Source organism: Sinocyclocheilus anshuiensis, unplaced genomic scaffold (assembly GCF_001515605.1).
Source record: "Sinocyclocheilus anshuiensis isolate Anshui unplaced genomic scaffold, SAMN03320099.WGS_v1.1 scaffold279, whole genome shotgun sequence".
NCBI lineage: Eukaryota > Metazoa > Chordata > Actinopteri > Cypriniformes > Cyprinidae > Sinocyclocheilus > Sinocyclocheilus anshuiensis.
The window spans coordinates 724,973-736,944 of NW_015549591.1; the positions used below are offsets into that span (position 1 = coordinate 724,973).

The following is an 11,972-nucleotide window of genomic DNA, read 5'->3' on the forward strand; positions in this document are numbered from 1 at the left end:
ATATAAAACATTAATTAATAAATAAATATATATAAATTAAGCTAGTAATTAAGCTATATTTAAATTAAGCTGATATATATGCTAGTCTACCAAGTCAGGTCATCTAAAAATGCTCCAGGACCCCTTTTAATACCAACAAACAAATGTATTTGTTTATTTTATCATTATTATTATTGTTTTATTTTTCATTGGGGAAATGACTGCATCTTCTCTTCTGGGTGACAAATTTATGTGTATAAATAGACTACATTAATTATTAGGTGCCTCAGACTGGACAATGCACAATGAATTCATCTATGACACTAAATCACAAAATGAGCGAGCTCTTGTCAATCAGTATGACTGAGTGGCAGTTCATCAACAGTTATTCACATCTTCACATTCTCCAACCCGGAGTCCAGGACATGCTAATAGTGTTCAAAGTTGCATTGTTTGGCATCAATCCATTATCTTGATGCTGAGATATTTCAGAGAGTAATACAATGCAGCATTGCTTATAAAATTAATTAATTAATATATATATATATATAAATTAAGCTAATATCTTTAAACATGGAGCATTATCACTATGAATGTATTTGTTTATTTTATCATTATTATTATTGTTTTATTTTTCATTGGGGAAATGACTGCATCTTCTCTTCTGGGTGACAAATTTATGTGTATAAATAGACTACATTAATTATTAGGTGCCTCAGACTGGACAATGCACAATGAATTCATCTATGACACTAAATCACAAAATGAGCGAGCTCTTGTCAATCAGTATGACTGAGTGGCAGTTCATCAACAGTTATTCACATCTTCACATTCTCCAACCCGGAGTCCAGGACATGCTAATAGTGTTCAAAGTTGCATTGTTTGGCATCAATCCATTATCTTGATGCTGAGATATTTCAGAGAGCCATGCACACTGTGTCCTGCACCTGCTGGTGGTGTTGGGCGCTTCGGTCTGCCTGCGCTCTAACGGCGCGTGTGATTGGCGGAGAGGGAGCAGGGCCGGCGCGCACTGAGTCAGGAAGTGAGTGGCGGATGAATACATGTGCGCTCCTCGCCGCGTCCACAGCCAGAGCCGCAGCAGCGCACGCAGCCCGACGAGACCTGCGTTTAGTCTAGTCTGGAGATTATCACGCTTTGTTCCCTACAAACATGGTACGTAATCTTTTGTTTCATATAACGTTACTATTAATGCGTTACTCGGCCAGACAGTAACTCAAACAGTCCGTTCGCAACAAATTAGCCTCGTTTACTTAAAAATAGGCTTTTGATATAAGCGTTAGTAGATGTAACTTCTCGAGATAACGATAAACATATTTTAAACAATATTTAGTTACCTGCTATTGAGGTGTAGTTCAGTTAGAGTGAAGCTGAATCTACAACTGCGCAATTCTTACATTCTTTATCTTACATACGGGTTACACACATCAAATGCTGTGCAACGCGTCCCTTATGTTATTGTTTTTACGTTATATTTGACAGTATAATTAATTTAGATCAACATGACGGCACTTTGAAAGCTGTACTTGTGATATTTTAACTAGACCGACTGGTTATGTCAGTGTTTGGGGGTGTAGAGGGTCAGAAGTTTGGCATGATAAGGATGTTTATGCTAATATTTGTGAAATATGATGGATGGGACATGATGAAGATGATTGTGGATGTGTCTGAGATGAGGAGGTGGCTCCGCCAGCGTCTGTTGCATCATCTACCTCCCTTTAAACCCCCTCTAAAGACTGATTTACACCAGCAGGGCCAGTGTTTCCCATCTAAAACCACTTTACACACATGTAAAGGCCTCACTAATGACAGGCAGTTGTATTTTAACCAAACCACAATGTTGCATGGGCTAAAAGGGTGTAGGCTTATGGTAATGGGTGCCTAGTTTCCTGTATTTTGTCTGTAGTCACTGTAGCTTATGCAAATAAAAGGTGTGTCATTGTGAAATGCCTGTCATGTGTCTTTTTTTTGTTTGTTGAATCTGAGAGGTGTTGTCTGACATTTCCTATGTGTGATGTAATTGTGGTGCATCCTAGTAAACCAAAACCTGTTGGAGGGTTTTTTTAGCCTCCCTGTAGGAATCGGAAATCACTAATTATATATTTTAATATCTCAGTTGTTTCTCTTAAGCAGCAAAGAGAGTTTTCTACTGAAGAAAGGCTAATAATCTCATGTGTCTTGTCTACACACACGCACATAAAGTTATGTTGAAGCAATTTTCACTCAGAAATTGATAGTAAATTTCATAATGAATTACAAAGAAAGGGCAAATGACATTGAATTGAACATGACATTTTAAAGTAGAAAAACTGAATCATTTTTTAACAGTGCCAAAAATCTTAGTTTCTCATTCAATTCTTCCAAGATCTAAGATGTTATCTGAGCTATGCTGTTTGCATTTATTTTATAGCTTTATACTCGTACTGTATGTCAAGAATTATGTCCATTTTTATTTCTTCTTTAAGAGAAACGTACCTGAGAGCTCCATTAGTCTTCTAAGCTGTGAAAGATCGAACTCTGAGCAATAACATTTTCCTCTGGGCTTTTGTGCGTATGGCTTAATGTTTCTGGACTGGCAGAAGATGTGAGTTTGGTTTATTGTAGGTGGTTTGATCTCTATATTGGTTAGATCTGGTAGGAGACAGCTGTCCTGGGGTGAAGTTATGGTGTAATGTTCCCTGAAACTCGTGCTTTATGTGTTGGGACTCTTGAGGATTATTCTGTGTATACTGACCTACATTGATTTGCCTGAGCATTTTTAATAAGCTGTAGAACAGTGCTTCAGGCAAACACATCTCACCGCAGATGTGTGACAGTAGTGTCACTGCACAGCAAGTACAGCTGACGGGATTCGGTCTTGTGGTTTCTGTAGCCTGTGGAGTTGTAGAGATCTTTTAGAAAATAGAGGAGGAACAGTACAAATTTCAGACAGCTTGCTTTGCATCTTGGTTTTGTGGTCACATTTTCTGTAAAAACTCATTATGTCGCTACTAGAGGTGCAGTAATTAGAGGCTGAAACAGTTAAATTATATTTTACAACTGTTTCCACACATACAAATTTCGATATTTATTTTACGAAGAGCCAACTTCGCCCCATGCTTTTATGAAAATTACAGAAAACTTTGACATAAATTCTGAGAAATTAAATATGGGACTAAATTAATTGTGGACGTAACAGTACACAATTTAATATTGAAATAAACAATTTATAAAGTTATATGTATATAAATATATGTATGAAAATTACAGACAACAATTTTGACAAACTGAAAATAATTATGAAAGATGAAGTGTAATCGTCATTAAATTGTGTGTGTATGTGTATAATATTTAAATTTAATATTGAAATAAATGTATACAATTATAAATATGTATGAAAATTACAGGCAACAATTTTCACAAACTGAAAATTCTGAATAATATATGCATGTAGTTTTGTTTTGAAAGGTTAACTAGCAGTTCTGTTAATCATATAGCTATGGCACAACTGATAAAATTAGCAAATATTTGCAGACTATTGGCCTGGTCAATATATCGGTATATAACAAACAGTTCAGTAGTCTTAGTCAAAGATCATCATGACAACTACACTGCCAACTACTAGAAAGTACTATCAATTCTATTCGTAACTGCCTATTAACTGTATGTCTGATTTACGATTAACAGGTTTAGGAAAAGCAGCATGTTGTCGAACGTTTCGGGAATTGTCGGGTCTCAGAGCACCTGCTTAAATATGTGTGTTTGTGATGTCTTTATCGACCTACAACCACTACTTTCCATTTATTGCCCATTATAAAAGCGAAACGTTTCACAGAGTGAGACAGACAGTCTTCTGCGGCTCACACTGGATGGCAGGGAGTCCCAGAGCAGCTGCGTCTGTTCCTCTGCTGCAGCGTCCCATCCCCCAGGATGAGCTTTGGGAGGGGGGTGATGGGGGTTGCCTGGGTACTGGGCACATGGGCATGAGGAATGAAATGAGCCGTACAGCTGGCAGCAGGAAGACCCACTTATCTAACAAACCAGCACTCTTTTTTTTTTTTTTCCCCCATTATATCTGCAAGTGACTCAACTGCTGGAACTATTGGATCCAGTGCGTGTGCATTACAAAGGCTCTAGTGATCTCAGCTGCATGTTATATGTCATGTCATGTGAGCAGTATGCTTACTTAATGCATAAAGGAAGTAGAATAATTGGTATGATTGAAGGGATGGCTGTGTGTTCCTCTGTCTTTGGCCCATTAGCCCCACTCCTCCCCTTCATAATGTTGGTTATTTGTTTTCCTAGCAGCTCTCATCCACTCTAGCAAGCTCTTGAGACTCATACAACAAGCTTTTCTCTCCTCGCTGTTAACCAAAGGTCTGGGTTGTTGGTCAATGTCCTGTAATCTGATGCCACTGTATGAACTAAAGCTTTTTGTTTGGATGTCACATGAAATCCAAACACAAAAAGTGTTTACTCCTGCACTCTTAAAAATAAAGGTTCTTTACTGGCATCGATAGTTCCACGAAGAAACTTTAACATCCATAGAACCTTTCAGATGCACAAAAGGTCAAATGTTCTTTGAACTAAGAAAAGAAAATGGTTATTTTAAGAACTGTTCACTGAAAGGTTCTTTGGGGAACCAAAAATGGTTCTTCTATGGCATCGCTGCAAAGACCCCTTGTTGGAATCTTTATTTGTAAGGGCGTAGAACCTTTCAGATGCACGGAAGGTTCTTTATAGTGGAACAAGATTCTTCAGATTAATAAAATGTTTTTCACACACAGAAAAAAAAAAACGTTTATTTTAAGAACTGTTCACTGAAAGTTTCCTTGGGGAACCAAAAATGGTGGTTCCAAAAACCTTTTGGAACCTTTCGTGGTGATGCCATTGAAGAACCATTTTGGGTTTGTCTTGGAACATTTCAGTGACCAGTTCCTTAAAGGAACCATTTTTTCTTTGTGTGAAGCCTTTTTCCTTTTCCACTTGTGTCCAATGGAAAGGTTCTATAGATGTTCAAGGTTCTCAATGGAACCATCAATGCCAATAAAGAACCATTATTTTTAAGAGTATACTTCATGCTACAAGTGTCACATTAGGGCTGTGCAATTAATCGCTTGCGATTGTCATGCGCATCTCGTCAGTAAAGCCGGTTCCATGATTAGTAGTAAATCTCCATCACCTGCTTTCAGATTGAGCGGCATTTACTACACAGAGCTGTAGTTCACTGACAATTAGGCAATATCGCGTTCATAATCGCAGATGAATCGCATTCGATTATGAACGCGATATTGCCTAGCTTGTCAATGAACTACGGCTCTGTGTATTAAATGCTGCTCCATCTGAAAGCAGGTGATGGAGATTTACTACCAATCACGGAACCGGCTTTACTGACGAGATGCGCATGACAATCGCATGCGATTAATTGCACAGCCCTATATGACACATTATCAGTTCAGTTTTTGTATAATGGCAAACGATCAGACTCTTTGAGATGCGTTACATTATTGTTTTAATACTAAAACAGAAAAGTTTTTTTTGCCTGTGTCTACTCTAAAATAAAATCTAAAATAAAAATAAAATAAATGGTAATCAGCATTTCTTTTCTCTTTGATTTCTAGGCTGACCAGTTAACAGAGGAGCAGATCGCCGGTAAGAGTTCATGCACATAATCAGATCACTTTGATTTGTGTATTTTTAAGCACACACTAAATACAGCTAAAACCCTTTTCTGATCTCAGAGTTCAAGGAGGCTTTCTCCTTATTCGACAAGGATGGTGATGGCACCATCACGACCAAAGAGCTGGGCACAGTCATGCGGTCGCTGGGTCAGAACCCCACGGAGGCAGAGCTGCAGGACATGATCAATGAGGTGGACGCTGATGGTGAGTGGCTTTGAAAGTAACAATGTATCTCAGTTGAATGAAATTGATCACTTTTTTCTTTCGAAATTTGAACAAAATATCTCCAACTTCAAGAACACTTCCCACCAAATCAAACAATGGGTTGAACCAGTGTTGTGTCAGATTGCTCAGACAAATGGAGAATATTTGTTCAGGACATCAGCCTATAAATGGCTTACTTATAATCGGGTCAGTGACACAATGCTCAATTTTAATATTAAACTCCTGATTTATTTAAAGATACACTATAGATGCAATTTATAAAGCAGCATCATGTAAAAAATGTCAGAGTGATGCAACTGTCCTGATATCATGATGAAGAAAACCTTAGGTAGTTTGGCAAGATCTTTTATTATTATTTATTATAAAAGAAATATGTCAACAGAACTGCTTATTAATGCATGTTATAATATATAACTTTTGCTCACCATATGGAAGTCATGTGGTGCAACCAGCCTGCAGAGACATACAGGAAAAACACAAAGAAGCTGCAGACCATCATGACTCTGTGTCAAAGTCTAAATAAATCTCCTAAAATATCAGATAATTTGACCAATTTATAACAAGTCAAGGTTAGTTTAGGTTGAAAAATGTCATGTGGTGCGACTCCACAAAACGTTTTTATGTATGACTTTATGGTATGTGAGAATTTTCACATTGAAACTAAACATTATCATTTTTTTTTTTTGAAAATCAAGTAGCAAGTATTGTGAGAAATGACACCCTTCACCTTTAATTGAAGGACGCTGTTGAAAATATGCGTTTTCATTTTTTTTTCACGCGCCTGTCATTGGAGTAAGTACAGCCTGTCTGTGAGGCCATTTAATCTCATCCACTCGTCGCTGTGACATAACAGCATCTGACAGTGCGACGATCCACTCGCTCCGCATTCTCTCAGCCAAGAGTGACACCAGAAAACTCTCCAATCAGCCTCCTGTGACAGACGTCTCAGACAGACAGACAGACAGACAGACAGCTGCGCCACAAGCCGAGATGGTGCGGGAGGATCGGGAGGCTGCAAGACTCCTAAAGCCTGTCAGATTGCGAGCCGTTCCGTCGGTCTTCTTCAATCAGTGAATCGATAGGCCTGTGGGATGCAGCCTGCCTCCCTCCTGCCGTGACGTGATCTAGGTCAGACGGCAATAATGCGAGTAGTGGAAAATAAAAGTAATTGCATGATCCACTCTTTGCGTTCGTCATTTTGTTCCCACGCACTTATGGAACTCAGTTGCCAGGAAACCGGGGAATAACTTATTTTGAGAATCGACTCTGGAAGTGACCTGGAAATGGCTGATTTCAGCACAATTGTGCATTGCTGAGTGGTCCTTCTAGTAATGAATTGTGCTTCCCTTAGGTACTTGTGAAAGACTGTGCTAATATGACTCAACATCCTGTAGCGATCAGAGGTCTTACATTTTTATCTGCCATGCTAAGAATGTGGCGTGTTCTTCATTGAATAGGAGTTAAGCCCCGTTCACACCAAGAACGATAACTAGAAAGACAACGATATTAGCGTCCACACCAGCGAACGATATCGTCTGTTTATTCTAAGCGCACATGTGTCTCCCGCTTTAAATTCTTGAGCTTGTTACAGCAGGATGGATTCTGATTGGCTGTCAGTGTTTTATCGTTCATCAGCTGGAAAAAAAATAGTTTTGAAAGTGATCACAACAATATCGTTCCTCTGTATCATTTATCGTTATAGTTGTGGTGTGAACTATGCTATTCTTTAATATTGAGAACGATTTTTAGAACTATATCTTTATCGTTATCTTTATAGTTATCGTGCTTGGTGTGAACGGGCCTTTACTCTCAGGTTGTCTCGCTATATTACGCCACACACCATTAAATCACCATCTGCGCCATGCCACAGGACCATAGCCTTCAAATCAGAGTCAAAGCTCAATGTCCCTTTTAGGCTGGCTAATCCTAGACCAGTGGCTCCACACATCCAGTCAGTAATCCAGCCTGGTCTTTATTACAGCACGCTTGACCTATTTCAGACCTCAGTGAACGTTAAACGTGGTTTAGCTCTTTTATGGTCAGCTGCGGCTAGTCGATGCCAGCTGTAGGGATATAGCCGTGTCTCTTATATCACAGTCAGCCTCTCAGCTTTTATTATTCTCCGCAGTCCCTCGAGGACTATCATCCACTGCTAATCCAGAGTGAGTCACATGGTTTTTGATCTCTCTTAGCGAATGCCCACCTCATCCCTTTGCTCATCGGTAAACTGTGAGTGACCACAGCGTGTCCCGGGAAGTACTGCGGTTTGAGCTTCCTGAGACGGTGTGAAGGTGTCATCGCCCAAAACATAAAGATCTTTAACTACTGTTTTAGTAGACTTTGGGCCGCAGGGGAAAATGGTGATGAAAAGGTGCCTTGTTGCATATGCATCTGTAGGAGTTTCCCTTTCATACTCACAATTTAAGGGAGGAGAGTATTTCAATTTATAATGCAAGGTTTTGACTAAGGTTTGAATTAGTCAGTTTACTGGTATTTGTGCCATTATTTCACACCCCCCAAAAAAGCATATCTTAACCCATTTTGCACTTGACACGGCTGTGATAGTTGCTGATTTGCGCTGCTCTTGGTAGATTGCGTTATTCATTGAGGAAATGATCTGACTGCATCTGTGTTTATTAATTTGTGCATTGTCAGTAGATCAACCACAGAACTTTCCACTCCCATCGGCACTTTTATGCGATTGCAGTCTCACGCTAATTTGCCCTATTTTGTGAAGCCTGCCTTTTAACATAAATACGTAATAACATAAATTTTTCTGCCTGAGAGTCGAAAATATAAAAGTGAGGTCAAGTTTAACATTTGATATAAAGTCTAAATGAAAGTTGTAATTATTAGAAAAAACAAAAACATAATGACCATTCAGAGACCATTGTGAGAAATGAAGCCACAATACTGAGAAATGGCTTTAAATTAGTTTAAAGTTGGCTATTTCTTGCAGTTTTAAGATGTGAAGTCATAGTTAACTTTTTTTTGTTAATCTGAGGTGGAAATGGTTTCTGTATCAGAGTATCTGAGGTGAGCATTTCCTGTCCATTCTTCTGTTTTCAGTAATATCTCACTTCCCATTTTCTTAGGAAATGGAACCATAGATTTCCCAGAGTTCTTGACAATGATGGCCAGGAAAATGAAGGACACAGACAGTGAGGAAGAGATTCGCGAGGCTTTTCGGGTATTTGATAAGGTATGTTTGAGCTGTTTATAACAGCCAAAATTGACTCAACCTTCAGAGTCACAGCAGTGAGGCCAAGATTTTCCCACCTTTTTTTGTGGCTGAAGGAATTATTGGAAAATATATTTAAATAAAAACAATAGAATCAAGCAATTTTCCTCGTGATTACTCATGATTTATCAGTTTGAATCAGTCTTAAAGGAACACGGCATAGATCATTGAATCTGATTAGACCGTTAGAGTATAGTTCCTAGCCATATCGGCCTAAAAAAACAACTTTTAATTTTCCGGCGGTCTTAATACACGATGTAACTACAGAAGAGTCAAGTTTGAAATAGGAAAAATATTGAAACTCATTGGTAATTTTTGAGCGAGATGCTAACGGTCTAATCAGATTCAATGATCTATGCTAAGCTGCAGCTAAAAGTGCAGTCGGAGCATTCCAAGTCCACTGAAGTGTTGTATTGTGGAGTTTTGTAATTTAAGAGGAACCACAAGTAGAGAGAAAGCTTGTGAATTCAAGTTTCCTGTGGAATGGGGCGTTAATGTATTGTGCGGGGAATAAAGGGGAAAAATCAAAAACGAAAAGAAAAAAAATTTTAAACCACCAAAAAGTAGAAAATGTTTGGCATGATGTTTTTTTTTTTTTTTGTCGATTGTTTATTTTTGTTTTATGACTTTAAGCTTGGCACTGTGTTCATTTGACATGTGAAGCTCATGATGAAGTGTTTCGTCTCAATCAGTCCAAATGAAACATGTTGCCAGGCTTCACTCTAAAACCTGCAGCATATTAATGAAACCGCATGGCTTTGTGATTTGATAATCACACTGAGCCATATCACGACATTTATTATTTAGAGATATCGTGCAGTCCTAACTTAGAGTATATATAAAAAAAAATCTGTGTAACACTTTTTAAATGGGTAACGTAAAAATGACTGGCTTCTTTTAGTCTGTTTGTGTTTGCTTTGAGGTCATCCATATCAGCGGTTTTAAAACGTTGGCCAAAGACAGGAAATAAGTGGTTCATTGCAAAATATGAGGATGTCAAGAAATATGAAAAACACAAGTTTGTTGGTGAGCATAACTACATTTTTGTCTCATTACACACCACAAGTGTCGCAGATCGCATCAGTGTTTCCTGCAGCACTTTTTCGATTGGCTTAAAGGCCTTTTAGTGAAGCATTCTGTGGATTGAAGTGGTTATCGTTACATAATGCAAACTTCTTCGTATATTACTTTTTTTTTAAAGTATGCAATAAGTAGTGCTAATGTCCATTTAAAATAAAGCCAAGTCATTTTTAGTCATGTTTTGCTTTTTCTTATTTTTCTTCTTAAACAAATTCTGTCATGAAACTCTAGATGGCGCAGGCTGATGGGTCCTTATACTGCAAACTGATGATATTCACAGTGTTAAACTACTTGGCACAAGCTGATTGTTTCATGTTGCATATACAACCTGAGCTTGCTGCTTTACATTTAAATGGCTGGTTGGCATTCACTAGAGCATTTTGCAGCACGCTTTCACAGTTCCTCTGAAAACCTCTACCTTCCCCAGCTCCACCTGTATAGATCTGCTACGAGTTATTTTATATGCTATTTGTGCAGCAGCAGTATGTCTTTGCTGCTTTGCATTTAAATGGCTGGTTAGCTTTCACTAGAGCCTTTCACAGTGCACTTTCAAAGTTCCTCTGTAACCCTCCACCTTCCCCAGCTCCACCTGTATAGATCTGCTATGGGTTATTATATGCTATTTGTGCAGCAGCAGTATGTCGGAAATATTCACAGCACCGTATCAGCATATGTATTGGCAGCAGCAAGTTCCTACTTGCTTTGCAGCAGCAGCAGCAATAATCTACAACAGCAATAACCAACAGCAGCAGCAATTCAACAGCGTATAGCAGATCTATTCCGCCGAGACCAAATACATTAACACTGTCATATCCATTATTACCATGCTAAAATCTTCAGAAAGTTGTCATGATAGAACTATTTTCACAGATGCAGCATCCTGTTTTTGGTTACAGATGGCAGTTTTGTCACTTGTAATTACTGTAATTGTAGCAATATTGAGGTCACCTCAGTAAATTCTGTAGTATTTGGCTCATCATGTGATCTCAACATCTCATCTAGACTGAGTCGGCAACACTTATTTGTGCAGTTTATGTGCAACGTCCCTTGATGAAAGATCAAGAAGCTGGGAAAAACATCCCTCAAGCACTTTAGAGTGGATATTCTCTTAATAATTAATTCATTTATCATGGTGTTAAAAGAAAAACATAAAATGAACTGGTGCATCCCAGCTGTTCTGTGCTGCATGAATCCTCTGCAGCGCTTCACTGTGTGTGTGTGCGTGTGTGTGTGTGTGTAGCTCTCTGTTCAGCAGAGGAGAACATCCTTTTCTATCCTTTGTGACACAGAGCCTAAGTTCAGGAATGCTTTCCCAGGAAAACTGCAGATGTGGGGGGAGAACTGTCAGCTTAACAAAGAGGGGAGAAAATCAAAGAGAAGCGCACTGCAGGCAGGAGGAGGTGCGATGGTTTGCAGAGGGATCCCAGGCTTTTCCACATCAGGAGGAAACCCTCAGGGCTGTTTCTTGCTTTCATTCCTTCTTCCTTTCACTGTATCCCTGTCACTCTCCCTTTTTCTCAAACAGAAATGTACACTGCTGAGCAATCTAATCAAATATTCTCTAAATCATCTTTAAAGGGATAATTTTAACAGCTATGTGACAAATTAAAGAGATATTTCACAACGAAACACACAGCGCCTTCACGACATGGTGGCGGCGGCAGCAACAATACTACAGCGAGAATAAAAGTTACACCTTCTTTCTTTGCGTGAACATTTGGGCGGCGTTATGTAAATCTTCCCACATTGTGACGTAGACATGTGGGGGT

The 11,972-nt window shown here is 38.8% G+C and overlaps 1 protein-coding gene across 1 annotated transcript in view; it reads left to right on the plus strand.

The window, feature by feature from the left end:
• The first annotated feature begins 1,029 nt into the window (after positions 1-1,029).
• Positions 1,030-11,972, plus strand: part of LOC107658156 (calmodulin-alpha-like) — a 31,811-nt gene continuing 20,868 nt past the window's right edge. The window contains exons 1-4 of the mRNA XM_016446619.1: positions 1,030-1,152; positions 5,598-5,628; positions 5,718-5,861; positions 8,978-9,084. Coding sequence (XP_016302105.1) covers positions 1,150-1,152; positions 5,598-5,628; positions 5,718-5,861; positions 8,978-9,084 — 285 coding nt within the window. The 5' untranslated portion in view covers positions 1,030-1,149. The remainder of the gene's footprint in view (positions 1,153-5,597; positions 5,629-5,717; positions 5,862-8,977; positions 9,085-11,972) is intronic.